The sequence below is a fragment of the Bos javanicus genome, chromosome 4 (genome assembly GCF_032452875.1).
Source record: "Bos javanicus breed banteng chromosome 4, ARS-OSU_banteng_1.0, whole genome shotgun sequence".
Classification (NCBI taxonomy): Eukaryota; Metazoa; Chordata; class Mammalia; order Artiodactyla; family Bovidae; genus Bos; species Bos javanicus.
Genome location: NC_083871.1, coordinates 34121853 through 34143539, shown reverse-complemented (window position 1 = coordinate 34143539; position 21687 = coordinate 34121853). Strand labels below are relative to the sequence as shown.

General features: G+C 41.0%; 1 protein-coding gene across 8 annotated transcripts in view; it reads right to left on the bottom strand.

Moving 5' to 3' along the window:
* The window catches only part of ELAPOR2 (endosome-lysosome associated apoptosis and autophagy regulator family member 2), a 222447-nt gene that overhangs the window by 53671 nt on the left and 147089 nt on the right, over positions 1-21687 (bottom strand). For all 8 annotated transcript variants that reach the window (XM_061413755.1, XM_061413763.1, XM_061413762.1 and 5 more), the window contains 2 exons: positions 13704-13856; positions 12701-12789 (listed from right to left, as the gene is read on the bottom strand). In XM_061413755.1, coding sequence (XP_061269739.1) covers positions 12701-12789; positions 13704-13856 — 242 coding nt within the window. The remainder of the gene's footprint in view (positions 1-12700; positions 12790-13703; positions 13857-21687) is intronic.

Here is a 21687-nt window from a genome sequence, read left to right as displayed (position 1 = left end):
GCCTAGATCTGATAGATAGAGTGCCTGATGAACTATGGACTGAGGTTCGTGACATTGTACAGGAGACAAGGATCAAGACCATTCCCATGGAAAAGAAATGCAAAAAAGCAAAATGGCTGTCTGGGGAGGCCTTACAAATAGCTGTGAAATGAAGAGAAGCGAAAAGCAAAGGAGTAAAGGAAAGATATAAACATCTGAATGCAGAGTTCCAAAGAATAGCAAAAAGAGATAAGAAAGCCTTCTTCAGCGATCAATGCAAAGAAATAGAGGAAAACAACAGAATGGGAAAGACTAGGGATCTCTTCAAGAAAATCAGAGATACCAAAGGAACATTTCAAGTAAAGATGACCTCGATAAAGAACAGAAATGGTATGGACCTAACAGAAGCAAAAGATATTAAGAAGAGGTGGCAAGAATACACAGAAGAACTCTACAAAAAAGATCTTCATGACCCAGATAATCATGATGGTGTGATCACTGACCTAGAGCCAGACATCCTGGAATGTGAAGTCAGTGGGCCTTAGAAAGCATCACTACGAACAAAGCTAGTGGAGGTGATGGAATTCCAGTTGAGCTATTTCAAATCCTGTAAGATGATGCTGTGAAAGTGCTGCACTCAATATGCCAGCAAATTTGGAAAACTCAGCAGTGGCCACAGGACTGGAAAAGGTCAGTTTTCCTTCCAATCCCAAAGAAAGGCAATGCCAAAGAATGGTCAAACTACCACACAATTGCACTCATCTCACATGCTAGTAAAGTAATGCTCAAAATTCTCCAAGCCAGGCTTCAGCAATATGTGAACCGTGAACTTCCTGATGTTCAAGCTGGTTTTACAAAAGGCAGAAGAACCAGAGATCAAATTGCCAACATCCGCTGGATCATGGAAAAAGTAAGAGAGTTCCAGAAAAACATCTATTTCTGCTTTATTGACTATGCCAAAGCCTTTGACTGTGTGGATCACAATAAACTGTGGAAAATTCTGAGAGATGGGAATACCAGAACACCTGATCTGCCTCTTGAGAAATTTGTATGTAGGTCAGGAAGCAACAGTTAGAACTGGACATGGAACAACAGACTGGTTCCAAATAGGAAAAGGAGTACCTCAAGGCTGTATATTGTCACCGTGTTTATTTAACTTATATGCAGAGTACATCATGAGAAATGCTGGACTGGAAGAAACACAAGCTGGAATCAAGATTGCCGGGAGAAATATCAATAACCTCAGATATGCAGATTTCACCACCCTTATGGCAGAAAGTGAAGAGGAACTCAAAAGCCTCTTGATGAAAGTGGAAGTGGAGAGTGAAAAAGTTGGCTTAAAGCTCAACATTCAGAAAACGAAGATCATGGCATCCGGTCCCACCACTTCATGGGAAATAGATGGGGAAACAGTGGAAACAGTGTCAGAATTTATTTTTCTGGGCTCCAAAGTCACTACAGATGGTGACTGCAGCCGTGAAATTGAAAGACGCTTACTCCTTGAAGGAAAGTAATGACCAACCTAGATAGCATATTCAAAAGCAGAGACATTACTTTGCCAACAAAGTTCCATCTAGTCAAGGCTATGGTTTTTCCTGTGATCATGTATGGATGTGAGCGTTGGACGTGAAGAAGGCTAAGCACCAAAGAATTGATGCTTTTGAACTGTGGTGTTGGAGAAGACTCTTGAGAGTCCCTTGGACTGCAAGGAGACCAGCCCTGGGATTTCTTTGGAAGGAATGATGCTAAAGCTGAAACTCCAGTACTTTGGCCACCTCATGTGAAGAGTTGACTCATTGGAAAAGACTCTGATGCTGGGAGGGATTGGGGGCAGGAGGAGAAGGGGACGACAGAGGATGAGATGGCTGGATGGCATCACTGACTCGATGGATGTGAGTCTGAGTGAACTCCGGGAGTTGGTGATGGACAAGGAGGCCTGGAGTGCTGCGATTCATGGGGTCGCAAAGAGTCGGACATGACTGAGCGACTGATCTGATCTGATCTGCTGCTGTTTTTCCTTGTCATTTCCCCCCTGTCTCTTCTCTAAATGCTTTAAAGCCTGGGTCCTGTTCTTCCATTATGTGGAAGACAGCACGGGGATCTAACATTGTCCTGAAGGTTCTAGCTGGGGCTTTAGGTAAGCAAATGTTCTAAAATTAAATATAATAATAATAATAAACTGAATCGACACTATACATGGATGACCTTATGGTATGAGAATTACATCTCAGTAAAGCTTTCTTTCAAGTAAGGATGTTAAGACTTGTGAAATTTTTATTTTAAATTCAGAAATTGCTAGTCACTGAAAAATGCCACGTTTTTCCATAATCCTAATTAAGAAACAAAGGCCCCAAGTACATTCCACTTGCTTAAATCATATAGGAAGAAAGGCACATCTAAAACCCATATCACTGTATACCCTATTTTTTAATGTTATCTACATCTTACTTCTGCTATAAAATTCAGAAGGACTGTTACAGACGCTGATCATTAAAACGATTTGTAATATTGAATTAAAGAGCAAAGAAAGTACTAGATAATATGACACAAAAACACTAGCAAACCTTTATGATCCAACAATTTCCTAGACTCAGAGATGAAAAATTTCCATGGTTGGATGTCTTCTCTGTAAAAATTTCGCTTCTAAAATGCCCTTCCCTACCAGGCACTCTCTAGCCTTGACAGAAAGTTTCCAATTTGGCAAAACATGATGTTCCAGAACTGGGAAGTTCTGGTTGTTAGAACATCATTACATACAACTGGAATTTATGTTCTTTAAATATGCCTTAATGAACCCAAATTTTGCCTTATGGGATAACACAAAAAGGTCTATTTGTTTTTTATTTTAAGACTTTCTTTCAAATGCTTAAACTTACTATTCAGGAAATTCTAAGTATCTACTACATGTAGAAGAACACTGTAGGAAATTTAAATATTAGTAAGACAAACTGTTCTGAAAGAGGTTTACAAACCTGTGCTTGTAAGAGAAAGATTTACAAACTACTATAATATAAAAAGAAAATATATGAAGAGGATACAAAAGCATCAGATTTGGAAAACAACAGAGTTGATTAGAATTCTAGTCTTAAGACATAGCCACAAATAGCTATGACCTTAGAAAAATTATTTAATCTGATTAAGCCTGTTTTCTAATTTTCAAACTGGGTATACTAATGTCCAGTTACACAGCTGTTGAAAAAAAGATCTGGAAGCAATGCTTGAATATACACACAGAGCAAGCATGTAGATAAATATGTAAATGACACCAGCCTCTGCTATTAACACTATCACTACTATTACTATTATCATCATCATCATCATCATTTCCAAGAGAAACATGAAATGTCATGGTTATTTAAAGGAAAGAGAGATCAAATCACTTTTGGACTAGCAGGAAACATCAAAAAGATGATCACCAGTCCACCATTAGATGGGGTCTTTCCTCCAATCTGAAAAAATATTTCTAGTAACTTCAATAATATTTCATATGAACTAGTTATCTACTTCTTTTCTCTGGAGGCTTCCCATTTTGTCAAAATTTCCTCAAGCCTCTACAGAGTACGGAACACAACACTCTGTGTTAATCATACATCCACTTACTAATTCTCTCATTCATTAATTCATTCAAAAGATAATTCACTACCTTCTGCATTCTGGGTACTCTACTAGACCTAAAATTTTTATATTTATTTTTTTTAATAATTAAGAACATGTTTCTGTCTATGGGAAGCAGAGTTCGGTGAAGGAAACAGTCATCTTTACAAGCATTTGCAATAAAGTGATCTCATATCAAAGAAGACTCTAGAGAGTGCCATGGACTGCAAGGAGATCACACTGGTCAATCCTAAAGAAAATCAACTCTGAATATTTTGGAAGGACTGATACTGAAACTCCAATACTTTGGCCACCTGATGGGACGAGCCGACTTACTGGAAAAGACCCTGATACTGGTAAAGACTGAAGGCAAAAGGAGAAGAAAGCGGCAGAGGATGAGATGGTTGGATAGTATCACCAACTCAATGGACATTAACTTGAACAAACTCCGATAGATAGTAGAGGACAGGGAAGCCTGCAGTGCTGCAGTCCATGGGGTTGCAAAGAGTTGGACATGACTTAGCGACTGAAAAACATATCAAAGTATTGCAAATGTTGACCATCACATAAGCATCAAAAGAGGTATGTACAAAATTCTGTGGGAATTCCCAGGATTTCAAGACAATCTTGCCAGATCTACGTTATTTAAGAGTGATGTATTCTGGAATTTATGCAGAATCACTCTGATTTTATTGTGCCAACAGACAGTATCTCTTTCTCATTTGGAACTAATTTGTGTGATGATGAAAGGAACTGGGAGCCACATGGTCTAGCCTTCCCAGCCATAGAGATTAACAGGTGAACTAAGCGGTATAACCAGAGTAGTTCACACTACTGGACTGAATGGCTGGTCTGAGATGGGCTCGAAATTCAAGCAGGGCCAGTATTTTCAGAAACTTTGTTCAGCTCTCCTTTAATCAAATTCTCTAAGGATGACAGTGGCTGGAATGGAGATATCAGAGTGTATCTGGCACCACAGAAAGAAGCTCTGAGAAGGAAATCAAACTGAGCCAAGAATATTGGTGAGAAAAGCAAAAGAAAGGCTTGGTAAAACTGTTTGCTCTGTGATAACTTCCCCAGTCACATGAGTCAAGGAACTCCTGCCCTGCCTGTTCCCACTCAAATTCTGAAAAGTATTTTTTTTAATTCAATACATTAATTTCATAATCATCTCCAACTACAGAAGCCAAACTGACGTGGTATGGAGCTGAGCATGACCAGATTGTGGGGGTGAGAGTAGGGAGTTACACTGGAATACAACTAATGACATAAGCAAGCGCTAGAGTAGGCGTGCTTTCATAGCAGTGAGTGAACTTGAAATTTTAATGTGTGTTTTGTTTTTTAAAGATTGCTTAGAACCCACATTTTACAAATGTTGCATGAGGTACACCTATATCAGATCAGATCAGTCGCTCAGTCGTGTCCGACTCTTTGCGACCCTATGAATCGCAGCACGCCAGGCCTCCCTGTCCATCACCAACTCCCGGAGTTCACTCAGACTCACATCCATTGGGTCAGTGATGCCATCCAGCCATCTCATCCTCTGTCGTCCCCTTCTCCTCCTGCCCCCAATCCCTCCCAGCATCAGAGTCTTTTCCAATGAGTCAACTCTTCACATGAGGTGGCCAAAGTACTGGAGTTTCAGCTTTAGCATCATTCCTTCCAAAGAAATCCCAGGGCTGATCTCCTTGCAGTCCAAGGGACTCTCAAGAGTCTTCTCCAACACCACAGTTCAAAAGCATCAATTCTTCGGTGCTTAGCCTTCTTCACTGTCCAACTCTCACATCCATACATGACCACAGGAAAAACCATAGCCTTGACTAGATGAACCTTTGTTGGCAAAGTAATGTCTCTGCTTTTGAATATGCTATCTAGGTTGGTCATAACTTTCCTTCCAAGGAGTAAGCGTCTTTTAATTTCATGGCTGCAGTCACCGTCTGTAGTGATTTTGGAGCCCAAAAAATAAATTCTGACACTGTTTCCACTGTTTCCCCATCTATTTCCCATGAAGTGATGGGACTGGATGCCATGATCTTCGTTTAAACACATGCAAAGATTCAGTGCTTGAGATCTGAGCCCAAAAGAATGTTAACTAGTTGACTGGATAACAGACAAATATTCCTCAAGAGAGGGCATCTTTTAATATTAACAAAATATTTGATAGAGCTTCTCATTATCTCCCTGTGGATAAGACAGAGAGCTGTCGACCAAATGATATGATTAGTGGATATATGGCTAGTTTAAGAACTATATGTAAAACATTTGATTTTATAGATTTTTTTTTATAAACATTTCACCCAGGTTTTACATAGCTCTGAAGCCTTCCCTGATTTGGTCAGAGCACCCAAAAGCTCAGACTTCTCTCCTATAGCACTAATAATAATCAGAAATAGTGACTCATTTTCTATAACAGATTATCTCTTTTTCTAAAGTCTAGACCAGATGTGCCCAAATTGCTGAGATCTTCGACCAGCAGAGTCAGAATTACCTGGGAACTTCTTCAAAATGTACATTCCAGGCCATGCCCTGGATCTACTGAAATAGAAAATCTGGGACAGGAACCTCCAGGGGAGTCTGATGTTCACCAAAGCTGAACAACAACTGCTCTGCAATCTATGGAGACATGCATCTTCTTCTGTCTGTCCTTACTTGGCTCTGCACTCATCATTCAGCACTCTGCATATAACCAGTGCTCAGTAAAGATTCACTGAATGAATGAGTGAATGAGTAGACGCTCCACATTTTTCATGATGTGAATGAGTCTATTAATCAGGATTAGAATGGTTCCAGTTACCAATTAAAATTTTCCTTAAAAGTGTACTCTATAGGCAGGCAGCATATTAAAAGGCAGAGACATTACTTTGTCAACAAAGGTCCATCTAGTCAGGGCTATGGTTTTTCCAGTAGTCATATATGGATGTGAGAGTTGGACTATAAAGAAAGCCGAGTGCCGAAGAATTGATGCTTTTGAACTGTGGTGTTGGAGAAGACTCTTGAGAGTCCCTTGGACTGTAAGGAGATCCAACCAGTCCATCTTAAAGGAGATCAGTCCTGGGTGTTCATTGGAAGGACTGATGTTGAAGCTGAAACTCCAGTACTTTGGCCACCTCATGCGAAGAGCTGACTCATTGGGTAAGACTCTGATGCTGGGAAAGATTGAGGGCAGGAAGAGAAGGGGATGACAGATGATGAGATGTTTGGATGGCATCACTGACTCAGTGGACATGGGTTTGGGTAAACTCCAGGAGTTGGTGATGGACAGGGAGGCCTGGTGTGCTGCGGTTCATGGAGTTGCAAAGAGTCGGACACGACTGAGCGACTGAACTGAACTGATAGGCAGGAAGCAAGCAAATAACTAAGTTTCAAAAACTTGAACATTCCTGTGTCGTATGAATTATAATGTTCAAAATCTGTATACCTTAAGAGCCATTTCCCTTGATGATGCTCTCCAAGCAAGGGGATAATAAGATCCAAAAGAACATGACAGGACAATAAGAGTCAAAAGACAGTCAATGAATGCCCTGGGAAACATCATTAAGCCACCAGCAAATTTCCAGGCTACTCAAAGCAAGAACAAATAACTCTTACAAAGATGAAACCAGAACAAAAGAAAATGTTGTAATAAAATCAGAAAATATTCAAATGGATGTGTATAATAGACATGTCTTCACTATATCTGTTATCTAATTAAGTTCACATTGCTTTTTGTTCACTTCTGAAGCTAGAAACCTCTCTCTTAAAGACTTAGATCAGTTTTTAAAGAATCAGTGATATAAAAGAGATAATTAATAAGGACCTACAGTATGGCACAGGGAATTCTACTCAGTACTCCATAATGACCTATGTGGGAAAAGAATAGAGTGAATATATGTATACGTATAACTGATTCACTTTACTATATAGCAGAAACTAATTCAAGATTGTAAATCAACTATACTCCAGTTAAAATTTTTAAAAAAGAATCACTGAGTTTATGGAGTGCTGGTACACTGTTTTGCTATATATCAAAAACACAAAAAGAGCGTAAGTTGTCTGTATCTGTGTACACAATATGCCTGTGGAGGTACACATGTGCCCATATATGTGTGTGTATGCATGTATGTGCACCCTGTACAATCTATACTTAATATGTGGCTCTACTTCTTTACTTCAGTTCAGTTCAGTTGCTCAGTCATGTCTGTGTATTTGAGACCCTATGAATTGCAGCACACCTTCTTTAAGCACAGGCTAACTAGATTTTATCATTCTATTCACTGACATCATTACTCACTGACATAATAAAAACATGATTTTTGAATATTTTTATTATATCAAAAACAAGATACATTTGTATATTAGATCTTATTCATTTACGCTTCAGGAATGTTTTCATTATTGTTCAGAGCTCAGTTTAGTTCAGTCGCTCAGTCATGTCTGACTCTTTGTGACCCCATGAACCACAGCACACCAGGCCTCCCTGTCCATTACCAACTCCTGGAATCCACCCAAACCCATCTGGCAGACAGCCATCTGTCTGTCATCCCCTTCTCCTCCTGCCTTCAATCTTTTTCAGCATCAGGGTCTTTTCTAATGAGTCAGCTCTTCACATTCAGTTCAGTTCAGTTCAGTCACTCGGTCGTGTCTGACTCTTTACGACCCCATGAATCGCAGCACGCCAGGCCTCCCTGTCCATCACCAACTCCTGGAGTTCACTCAAACTCATGTCCATCAAGTCGGTGATGCCATCCAGCCATCTCATCCTCCGTCGTCCCCTTCTCCTCTTGCCCCCAATACCTCCCAGCAAGAGACTTTTCCAATGAGTCAACTCTTCACATGAGGTGGCCAAAGTACTGGAGTTTCAGCTTCAGCATCATTCCTTCCAAAGAAATCCCAGGGCTGGTCTCCTTTAGGATGGACTGGTTGGATCTCCTTGCAGTCCAAGGGACTCTCAAGAGTCTTCTCCAACACCACAGTTCAAAAGCATCAATTCTTCGGTGCTTAACCTTCTTCACAGTCCAACTCTCACATCCATACATGACCACAGGAAAAACTATAGCCTTGACTAGACGGACCTTTGTTGGTAAAGTAATGTCTCTGCTTTTGAATATGCTATCTAGGTTGGTCATAACTTTTCTTCCAAGGAGTAAGCCTCTTTTAATTTCATGGCTGCAGTCACCATCTGCAGTGATTTTGGAGCCCCAAAAAATAAAGTCTGACACTGTTTCCACTGTTTCCCCATCTATTTCCCATGAAGCAATGGGACCAGATGCCATGATCTTTGTTTTCTGAATGTTGAGCTTTAAGCCAACTTTTTCACTCTCCTCTTTCACTTTTATCCAGAGGCTTTTTAGTTCCTCTTCAGCTTCTGCCATAAGGGTGGTATCATCTGCATTTCTGAGGTTATTGATATTTCTCCCGGCAGTCTTGATTCCAGCTTGTGCTTCTTCCAGCCCAGAGTTTCTCACAATGTACTCTGCATATAGGTTAAATAAGCAGGGTGACAGTATACAGCCTTGACGTACTCCTTTTCCTATTTGGAAGCAGTCTTGTTCCATGTCCAGTTCTAACTGTTGCTTCCTGACCTGCATATAGGTTTCTCAAGGCCAAAATATTGGAGATTCAGCTTCAGCATCAGTTCTTCCAATGAATATTCAGGGTTGATTTCCTTTAGGACTGACTGGTTTGATCTCCAGGCAGTTCAGGGGACTCTCAATATCTTCTCCAGCACCACAGTTCAATAGCATCAATTCTTCAGTGCTCAGCCTTCTTCACAGTTTAATTAAAGACTAGAGTACCAAAGAATAGCATGGAGAGATAAGAAAGCCTTCCTCAGTAATCATTTCAAAGAAATAGAGGAAAACAATAAAATGGGAAAGAGTAGAGACCTCTTCAAGAAAATTAGAGACACTAAGGGAAAACTTCATGCAAAGATGAGCACAATAAAGGACAGAAATGATATGGACTAACCGAAGCTGAAAATATTAAGAAGAGGTGGCAAGAATACATAGAACTATACAAAAAAGATCTTCATGACCCAGATAATGAAGTGATGAAAAGTGAAGTGATGTGATGTGAAGTGAAGTGAAGTGATGTGATCACACGATGGTGTGATCATTTACCTAGAGCCAGACATCCTGGAATGCAAAGTCAAGTGGGCCTTAGGAAGCATCACTACAAACAAAGCTAGTGGAGGTGATAGAATTCCAGTTGAGCTATTCGAAATCCAAAAAGATGATACTGTGAAAGTGCTGCACTCAATATGCCAGCAAATTTGGAAAACTCAGCAGTGGCCACAGGACTGGAAAAGATCAGTTTTCATTCAAAAGCCAAACAATGTTCAAACCACCACACAACTGCACTCATCTCACAAGCGAGCAAAGTAATGCTCAAAATTCTCCAAGCCAGGCTTCAACCGTACATGAACTAGGAACTTCCAGATGTTCAAGCTTGATTCAGAAAAGGCAGAGCGACCAGAGATCAAATTGCCAACAACTGTTGGATCATCAAAAAAGCAAGAGACTTCCAGAAAAACATCTACTTCAGCTTTATTGATTACCCCAACGCCTTTCACTGTGTGGATCACAAAAAACTGTGGAAAATTCTTAAAGAGATGGGAATACCAGACCACCTGATCTGCCTCCTGAGAAATCTGTATGCAGGTCAAGAAGCAACAGTTAGAACTGGACATGGAACAACAGACTGGTTCCAAATCGGGAAAGGAACATGTCAAAGCAGTATTATTACCCTGCTCATTTAACTTATATGCAGAGTACATCATGCAAAATGCGAGGCTGAATAAAGCACAAGCTGGAATCAAGATTGCTGGGAGAAATATCAGTAACCTCTGATATGCAGATGACACCACCCTTATGGGCAGAAAGTGAAGAAGAACTAAAGAGCCTCTTGATGAAAGTGAAAGAGGAGATTGAAAAAGTTGGCTTAAAACTCAACATTCAGAAAAGTAAGATCATGGCATCTGGTCCCATCACTTTATGGCAAATAGATGGGGAAACAATGGAAACAGTGACAGACTTTATATTCTTGGGTCCCAAAATCACTGCAGATGGTGACTGCAGCCATGAAATTAAAAGACGCTTGCACCTTGGAAGAAAAGCTATGACCAACCTAGACAGCATATTAAAAAGCAAAGACGTTACTTTGCCGACAAAGGTCCATCTAGTCAAAGCTATGGCTTTTCCAGTAATAATGTATGGATGTGAGAGCTGGACTATGAAGAAAGCTGAGTGCTGAAGAATTGATGCTTTTAAACTGTGGTGTTGAAGAAGACTCTTGAGAGTCCCTTGGACAACAAGGAGATCAAAACAGTCAATCCTAAAGGAAATCAGGCCTGAATATTCATTGGAACGATGCTGAAGCTGAAACTCCAATACTTTGGCCAACTGATGCAAAGAACCGACTCATTGGAAAAGACCCTGATGCTGGGAAAGATTGAAGGCAGGAGGAGAAGGGGATGACAGAGGATGAGACGGTTGGATGGCATCACTGACTCAGTGGACATGAGTTTGAGTAAGCTCTGGGAGTTGGTGATAGACAGGAAAACCTGGCCTGCTGCAGTCCATAGGGTAGCAAGGAGTCAGACATGACAGACTGAACGGAACTGAAAACATAAATTTAATTTGCCTTACTTAATATAAAAGAAAGTTCAGCCAAGAAAAGTTTAGCTAAAGAAACATGATTCCAAATTACTTTCAACCCACCTTAATGGAGGAAGGCACAGAAACCCACTCCAGTATTCTTGCCTGGAGAACCCCCATGGATAGAGGAGCCTGGTGGGCTACAGTCCATAGGGTCACAAAGAGTCAGACACGACTGAAGTGACTTAGCATGTAATGGCTCTCTGCATATATTTTCTAAATAGAAATGGCTCTTACTTGGCCATTAACATACATTCAACATCATACTTCATAAATCCTTGCTCTTTAAAAGCTGTTAACGTTACTCTTCTGATTGAAATTCACAGATGCACTTCTAAATGAAAATGTCCATAATTTAAACTGTCCTTCCTTTGACCTATTCTAAGTACTTGTTATACTGTAAATATAAGAATATACTTTGTGTTAAGTATTGGGAAGTAAATTTAAAAAGCTTAAGGACTAAGGGTAAGATGAACAATTATATAAATATAAAAATTATAGATGAGAACCTAAGGACAAAAATCAACGTCATTATTTCAAAGACGCAAACACACACAAAGAATGCTGCATCACAGCCACCTTAATCCCAGGTTCTCCTGCTAACATAGACTGGTAGGCTAACTTTTTAATTAAGACAATGGCTGGTCAACTGCAGAGTTCAGGTTTGTATCCTTCCTCTGGCTAAATGCCATTTATATGGTAATTAATTTGCATTTTCTAAATGCAATTACACAACAATCTGCCATAACTGCATCAGCCTATGGCTGCATGGCTTTTATTGACTGAACCTACTGAGTAACCAAATAATTGAAGAGAAGTTAAACATTATCTTCATTCTGTGAGTCACAGAACACATTTTAAGGCTGTGCTCTCCTGATACTAATATTCCTGAAAAATTTTAACTGTTTACAATAGCACTAACTGACTGAGCACTCACTATGCACCAGGCCCTGTGTTAGGGAATCTTAAATGGAGTATCTCATGTATTTTCCTGGCAGCCCTATGAAGTAAGTACTGATACTATTCCCATTGTACAGATGAAAAACTCTTGAGACTTCAAGCACACAACACAGCACTAATAAGCAGTGTGTGTTAGTTGCTGTCATGTCTGACTCTTTGCAACACAGTGGATCCCATGTCACCCTGCCAGGCTTCTCTGTCCGTGGAATTCTCTCCCAGGAAAGAATACTGGGAGTGGATTGCTTCTCTAGAGGAACTTCCCAGCCCAGGGATCAAACCCTGGTCTCCTGCATCGCATGCAGATTTTTACTGGTTGAGCTACCTACAGGGAAGACCTAATAAGCAGTAGATATGAAAATCAGAGCCAGAAAGGTGGGCTTAGGAGTCTAAATTCTTAAATTTCCTCTGTGCTACTTAAACACACGTGCTATATATCTGCTCATTTAACTGTCTAAGGAACAAACTGTAGTCTGTTCAAAATAGGAAAAGGGATGGATAAATGAGGGATGTAGATGACTGAACATAGCCTGTACCTTTCCTTCCTCATCACATGGAGTGTGGATCTGGAAATAGTCTTTTGAGGTACAGGGAGGGCGCTCCATACACTCGCTGGATCCTTCTTCTGCAACACAAGAATGCATTTCAGAAATGAGTCATTTATGTTGTGACTCTACGAAAAAGGCAAACATGAAAACAAGCAAACAAACAAAAAGCAGACAAGTGAAAAGTAAAAATAATATTGCCAGAAGAATTTAGGTAGAACTAGTTACTCCTACTGCTGCTGCTAAGCCGCTTCAGTCGTGTCCGACTCTGTGCAACCCCATAGATGGCAGCTCACCAGGCGCCTCCATCCCTGGGATTCTCCAGGCAAGAACACTGGAGTGGGGTGCCATTTCCTTCTCCAATGCATGAAAGTGAAAAGTGAAAGTGAAGTCGCTCAGTCATATCCGACTATTCGAGACCCCATGGACTACAGCCTACCAGGCTCCTCCATCCATGGGATTTTCCAGGCAAGAGTACTGGAGTGGGGTGCCATTGCCTTCTCCAAGAACTAGTTAGGCCTAGAGCAAATGAAGGCCTGGATTTTTATTTATTTATTTTTTTTCCTAGAGCAATAAAATGTTTCCAAGGTACACAAGAAGCATATCATAGCTTTCTAAGAAAACATTAGATTTCCTTCATTATCACTGCATGTTGTAAATCTGGAACAAATTAAGTTTCTAAGTACATCTCCATGCCAACGAATCATCTAAAAGTACAATACTATTTTTTTTAGGCAAGTATAAACATATACAAAACAGCTACCTGGGGGTTGTGGAACAGAAAACATTACGGACAAAAAGAAAAGTTCTGCAGAAAGAGGTAATTAGAAGTCCTATTTTATCCACTAAGTATGAATTCATTTCAGGACTTTGGTTTCTGGCCCACTGTTTTCATCACATTGTATGTGTGATTTCTGGCTTATGACTATATACTGTCCACAAACATAAATTTAGCAAAAAAGATCAAAGAGTATAAACGGGAGACTCATCTTACCTGAAAATTGCGAGTCCTCATCACACCTGATGCATTCTTTGGCTCCCTTCTCAGAATAGGTGTTTCTGGGACACACTTGGCAGATGAACGAACCTGGTTTGTCGCTAAAGGTGCCAGGCTTGCATGGAAAGCATTCTGATGTGTAGGCCACCCCTGTGTGGTAACGGGAGACACAGCATGGAGGGAGGGCCCTGTACCACCCCTGTGTGGTAATGGAAGAAAGAGCATGAAGGGAGGGCATTATATCACCCCTAAGTGGTAATGGGAGACAGAGCATGGAGGGAGGACCCTGTGTCACCCTGTGTGGAAACAGGAGACAGAGCATAGGGGGAGGGCCCAACAGCAACAAATCAGCATGTCCTTGCTTCTGCTACCAGAAGTGAACAAGAAATATTAATAGTAAGCTCAACCCAGGTCTTTTATATACCATTAATTCAACATCACAAATGTATTTACTGTTTGTAGAGAGCTGGGATGAATACTGAATTGAACAATGAAGTATAGTGAACAGTTAAGAGATTCAGATTTGATAGAAGTATATAATCAGTGTATGAGATTCCATAGTAAGATGGCAGAGTAGAAGGATGTGCGCTCATCTTCTCCTGCGAGAACTCCAAAATTACAATTCACTGCTGAGCAACTGTCAACAGGAGAATGTTGGATCCCACCAAAAAAATATACCCCACTCCCAAGGGCAAAGGAGAAGCCCCAGCAAGACAGCAAGAGGGATGAAATCACATTTAGAACCAAACCCCATACCCACCAGAGATGCTCAGAGGGCTCAAACAAAACCTTGTGTGCACCAGAAAAGTCCTAAGAGATTGAGCCAGACCTGCCTTTGAGATCTGCCTTTGAGTGTTTGAGTGTCTCCTGTGGAGGTACAAGTCAGCAGTGGCCTGCCACAGAGGCAGAGGCTCTGGGTGCAGCAGACCTGGGTATGGCATAAGCCTTCTTGGAGGAGGTCACCATTAACCCCATCACAGAGCTGCAGGAACTTACACAGGACTGGCGAAACAGACTCTTGGAGGGCACAAACAAAACCATGTGTGCACCAGGACTCAGAGACTCCACAGAGACTGAGCCAGAACTGTGTTTGAGTGTCTCCTGCAGAGGTATGGGTGGTATGGGTCAGCAGTGACCTGCTTCAGGAGCAGGGGTTCTGGGTGCAGCAGACCTGGGAATGGCATTAGCCCTCTTGGAGAAGGTCACCATTAATGCCATCATAGAAGCACCAGAGCTTACACAGGTCTGCGAAAACAGATTCTTGGAGGGAACAAACAAAACCTTGTGCACACCAGGACCCAGGAGAAAGGAGCAGTGATCCCACAAGAGACTGACCCAGACTTCCCCGTGAGTGTCCAGCAGTCTCCGGCAGAAGCATGGGTCAGTGATGGCCTGGTGCAGGGTTGGGGGCACTGAGTGCAGCAGCACATGCATGGGACCTACTGAAGGAGGCCCCCATTATCTTCATTACCTCCACCATAGTTTGGCCTCAGGTCAAACAACAGGGAGACAACACAGCCCCACCCATCAACAGAAAATTGGATTAAAGATTTACTAAGCATGGCCCCACCCATCAGAACAAGACCCAGTTTCCCCCTCAGTTAGTCTCTCCCATCAGTAAGCTGCCATAAGCCCTGTATCCTTATCCTTCAGAGGGTACACAGAATGAAAACCACAACCACAAAAAACTAATCAAACTGATCACATGGAACCACAGCCTTGTCTAATTCAATGAAACCATGAGCCACACCATGTAGGGCCACCCAAGACTCACGGATCATGTTGGAGAGTACTAACAAAACGTGGTCCACTGGAGAAGGGAATGGCAAACAACTTCAGTATTCTTGCCTTGAAAGCCCCATGAACAGTATGAAAAGGCAAAAAGATAGGGCACTGAAAGATGAATTCCCCAGGTCGCCAGGTGCCCAATATGCTACTGGAGAACAGTGGAGAAATAACTCCAGAAAGAATGAAGAGATGGAGTCAAAGCAAAAATAAAACCCAATTGTGGATGTGACTGGTGATGGAAGTCCGATGCTGTAAACAATACTGCATAGGAATCTGGAATGTTAGGTCCATGAATGAAGGTAAATTGGAAGTGGTCAAACAGAAGATGGCAAGAGACAATATCAACATTTTAGGAATCAGTGAACTAAAAGGGACTGGAATGGGTGAATTTAACCCAGATGACCATTATATCTACTACTGTGGGCAAGAATCCCTTAGAAGAAATGGAGTAGCCCTCATAGTCAACAAAAGAGTGTGAAATACAGTACTTGGGTGCAATCTCAAAAATGACAGAATGATCTCTGTTCGTTTCCAAGGCAAACCATTCAATATCACAAAAATCCAAGTCTATGTCCCAACCACTAATGCTGAAGAAGCTGAACAGTTCTATGAAAAACTACAAGACCTTCTAGAACACCCAAAAAAGATGTCTTTTTCATTATAGGGGACTGGAATGCAAAACTAGGAATTAAAGAGATACCTGGAGTAACAGGCAAATTTGGCCTTGGAGAATAGAATGAAGCAGAGCAAAGGCTAACAGGGTTTTGCCAAGAGAATGCACTGGCATAGAAACACCCTATTTTAATAACACAAAAGAAGACTCTACACATGGACATTACCAGATGGTCAATAGTGAAATCAGACTGACTATATTCTTTGCATTCAAAGATGGAGAAGCTCTATCAGTTCAGTTCAGTTCAGTCACTGATCGAGTCTGACACTCTGTGACCCCATGGACTGCAGCACGTCAGGCTTCCCTGCCCATCACCAACTCGGCGCTTACTCATATTCATGTCCACAGAGTCAATGATGCCATTCAACCATCTCATCCTCTGTCAACTGTTCTCCTACTGCCTTCAGTCATTCTCAGCAACAGGGTCTTTACCAGTGAGTCAGTTCTTCACATCAGGTGGCCAAAGTACTGAAACTTCAGCTTCAGCATCAGTCCTTCCAATGAATATTCAGGACTGATTTCCTTTACGATTGACTGCTTTGATCTCCTTGCAGTCCAAGGGACTCTCAAGAGTCTTCTCCAACACCACAGCTCAAAAGCATCAATTCTTTGGCGCTCAGCTGACTTTATAGTCCAACTCTCATATCCATACATGACCACTGGAAAAACCATAGCTTTGACTAGACGGACATTTGTTGGCAAAGTAATGTCTCTGCTTTTTAATATGATGTCTACATTGGATATAACTTTTCTTCCAAGGAGCAAGTGTCTTTTAATTTCATGGCTGCAGTGATTTTGGAGCCTAAGAAAATAAAGTCTGTCACTTTTTCCATTGTTTCCCCATCTGTTTGCATGAAGCAATGGGGCCAGATGCCATGATCTTCGTGTTCTGAATGTTGAGTTTTAAGCCAACTTTTTCACTCTCCTCTTTCATTTTCATCAAGAGGCTTTCAGTTCTTTTGCACTTTCCGCCATAAGGGTGGTGTCATCTGCATATCTGAGGTTATTGGTATTTCTCCCAGCAACTTTGATTCCAGCTTCTGCTTCATTCAGCACAGCATTTCTCATTATATACTCTGCATATAAGTTAAATAAGCAGGGTGACAATATACAGCCTTGACATACTCCTTTCCAGATCTGGAAACAGTATGTTGTTCCATGTCCAGTTCTAACTGTAGCTTCTTGACCTGCATACAGATTTCTCAAGAGGCAAGTCAGGTGGTCTGGTATTCCCATCTCTTGAGGAATTTTCCAGTTTGTTGTGATTTACATAGTCAAAGGCTTTGGCATAGTCAAGAAAGCAGAAGTAGATGATTTTCTGGAACTCGCTCACTTTTTCAATGATCCAACAAAGGTTGACAATTTGATCTCTGGTTCTTCTGCCTTTGCTAAATCCAGCTTGAACATCTGGAGGTTCATGGTTCACGTACTGTGGAAGCCTGGTTTGGAGGATTTTGAGCAATACTTTACTAGCGTGTGAGATGAGTGCAATTGTGTGCTGGTTTGAGCATTCTTTGGCATTGCCTTTCTCTGGGATTGGAATTAAAACTGACCTTTTCCAGTCCTATGGCCACTGCTGAGTTTTCCAAATTTGCTGGCATATTGAGTGCAGTACTTTCACAGCATCATATTTTAGAATTTGAAATAGCTCAACTGGAGTTCCATCACCTCCACTAGCTTTGTTTGTAGTGATGCTTCCTAAGGCCCATTTGACTTTGCATTTCAGGATGTCTGGCTCTAGGTGAGTGATCACACCACTGTGGTTATCTGGGTTATGAAGATCTTTTTTGTACAGTTCTTCTGTGTATTCTTGCCACCTCTTCTTAGTATCTTCTGCTTCTGTTAGGTCCATAACATCTCTGTCCTTTATCGAGCCCAACTTTGCATGAAATGTTCTCTTGGTATCTCTAATTTTCTTGAAGAGACCTCTAGTCTTTCCCATTCTATTTGCATTGATCACTGAGGAAGGCTTTCTTATCTCTCTTTGCTATTCTTTGCAACTCTGCATTCAGATGGGTATATCTTTCCTTTTCTTCTTTGCCTTTCATTTCTCTTCTTACACAGATATTTGTAAGGCCTCCTCAGACAACCACTTTGCTTTTTTGCATTCCTTTTTCTTGGGGATGGTCTTGATCACTGCCTCCTGTACAATGTCACAAACCTCTGTCCATAGTTCTTCAGGCACTCTATCAAATCTAATCCCTTGAATCTATTTCTCACTTCTCATAAGGGATTTGATTTAGGTCATCCTAAATGGTCTAGTGGTTTTTCCCTACTTTCTTCAATTTAAGTCTGAATTTGGCATTAAGGAGTTCATGATCTGAGCCACAGTCAGCTCCCAGTCTTGTTTTTGCTGACTGTATAAACTTCTACATCTTTGGCTGCAAAGAATATAATCTATCTGATTTCAGTGTTGGCCATCTGGTGCTGTCCATGTGTAGAGTCTTCTCTTGTGTTATTTGAAGAGGGCGTTTTCTGTGACCAGTGCATTCTCTTGGCAAACACTACTAGCCTTTGCCCTGCTTTATTCTGTACTCCAAGGCCAAATTTATCAGATATTCCAAGTATTTCTTGACTCCCTACTTTTGCATTCCAGTCCCCTATAACGAAAAGGACATCTCTTTGGGGTGTTAGTTCTAGTAAGTCTTGTAGGAGTAGCTCTATACTGTCAGCAAAACAAGACCAGGAGCTGACTATGGCTCAGATCATGAACTCCTTATTGCCAAATTCATATTTTAAGAAAGTAGGGAAAGCCACCAGACCATTCAGGTATGACCTAAATCAAATCTCTTATGATTATACAGTGGAAGTGACAAATAGATCAATGGATTAGACCTGATAGAATGCCAAAAGAATTATGGACAGAGGTTCATGACATTGTTTAGGAGGCAGTGATCAAGACCATCCCCAAGAAAAAGAAAAGCAAAAACCCAAAATGGTTGTCTGAGGAGGCCTCACAAATAGCTGAGAAAAGAAGAGAACCAAAAGGCAAAGGAGAAAAGGAAAGATATACCCATTTGAATGCAGAGTTCCAAAGAATAGCAAAGAGAGATAAGAAAGCCTTCCTCAGTGATCAAGGCAAAGAAATAGAGGAAAACAATAAAATGGAAAAGACTAGAGAGCTCTTCAAGAAAATTAGAGACATTATAGGAACATATCATGCAAACATGAGCACAATAAAGGACAGAAATGGTATGGACCCAACAGAAGCAGAAGATATTAAGAAGTGGCAAGAATACACAGAAGAACTATACAAATAAGATCTTCATGATCCAGATAGTCATGACGGTGTGATCACTCATCTAGAGCCAGACATCCTGAAATGCAAAGTCAAATGGGCCTTAGGAAGCATCACTATCAAGAAGGCTGGCTGTGGAGGTGATGGAACTCCAGTTGAGCTATTTCAAATCCTAAAAGATGATGCTGTGAAAGTGCTGCACCCAATATGCCAGCAAATTTGGAAAACTCAGCAGTGGACACAGGACTGGAAAAGGTCAGTTTTCATTCCAATCCCAAAGAAAAGCAACACCAAAAAATACTTAAACTACCACACAATTGCACTCACACACAAGCAAAGTAATGCTCTAAATCCTCCATGCCAGGCCTCAATAGTATGTGAACCGTGAACTTCCAGATGTTTAAGCTGGATTTAGAAAAGGCAGAGGAACCAGAGATCAAATTGCCAACATCCATTGGATCATAGAAAAAGCAAGAGTTCCAGAAAAACATCTATTTCTGCTTTATTGACTATGCCAAAGCCTTTGACTGTGTGGATCACAACAAATACCAGACTACCTGACCTGCCTCCTGAGAACTTTGTATGCAGGTCAAGAAGCAATAGAACCGAACATGAAGCAACAGACTGGTTCCAAATAGGAAAAGGAATACGTCAAGGCTGTATATTGTCACCCTGCTCATTTAACTTATATGCAGAGTACATCATGAAAAATGCTGGGCTGGAAGAAGCACAAGCTGGAATCAAGATTGCTGGGAGAAATATCAGTAACCTCAAATATGCAGATGACACCACCCTTATGGCAGAAAGCAAAGAAGAACTAAAGAGCCTCTTGATGAAAGAGGAGAGTGAAAAAGTGGGCTTAAAATTTAACATTCAGAAAACGAAGATCATGGCATCCGTCCCATTATTTCCTGGCAAATAGATGGGGAAACGATGGAAACAGTGACAGACTTTATTTTCTTTGGCACCAAAATCACTCTGTTGGTGACTGCAGCCATGAAATTAAAAGGTGCTTGCTCCTTGGAAGAAAAGTTCTGACCAACCTAGACAGCATATTAAAAAGCAGAGACATTACTTTGCCAACAAAGGTCCATCTAGTCAATGCTATGTTTTTTCCAGTAATCATGTACGGATGTGAGAGTTGGACTATAAAGACTTGCTGAGCACTGAAGAATTGATGCTTTTGAACTGTGGTGTTGGAGAAGACTCTTGAGAGTCCATTGGACTGTAAGGAGATCAAAGCAGTCAATCCTCAAGGATATCAGTCCTGAATATTCATTGGAAGGACCAATGCTGAAGCTGAAGCTCCAGTACTTTGGCCACCTGATGGATGAACTGACTCACTGGAAAAGACCCTGATGCTGAGAAAGACTGAAGGCAGGAGAAGGGGTTGACAGAGGATGAGATTGTTGGATGTCATCACCAACTCAATGGACATAAAGTTGAGTAAGCTCCGAGTTGGTATGGACATGGTAGCCTGGCATGCTGCAGTCCATGGGGTCACAAAGAGTCCGACATCACTGAGTGACTGACCTGAACTGAATCAGTGTATAAGCTCAGCTATTAAAACAACTTCATTAATCAGAAATGTTGTAAATTCTGATTCCTTCCAATTCTGTACCATTCTCTTCTTTCTGTGTCTACCATTTCCCTTTTTCTCCACTGCTCACTAGTTACATACAGACAAGACCCATAAGACCCAGGGAAAAGCTGACTTTTCTTCAGGTTTGTAAGTCCAGGTATCACCAGCAGATGTCCCTACAACTAATGAGTTAGCTTCACAGGAAGAAGCACACTTTTACCATAGTAAAATGTAAACCAAAGTTAAATAAAAGAGAAATCACTGCTTTAAGTAAAAGTAGCTCTGATAATGAACCATGCCAGAACATGCTGTCCACTCTCAGGAGTCAGAAAATGCAGTTGGTTAAGAGAGGCAAAAGGTGTAGGAGACAAGCCAAGATATTTATTTCACTGTTATTTTTATGGATACAGTCGTGACCCGTATAAGTACTATGCCAGCACAATGAAGTCTTCTTGAATGAAGAGTAGGCTATTAATAAAGATTGTTTTCTTTTATTTCAAGACACCTACAATTGTCATTATTTTTACTTTCTCACACAGATTAAATAATTCAGTTTAGGGATTGGAAAAACAAACAGCCAACTTGCCAGAAATAAAACCAGAGTCTCTAGGCCAATATGATGTCTAACCTGCTAATTTTTGTCCCATATCCCCTTGAACCAGCGAAACCAACAATGTAGTCAATATTTTAAATGGGATAG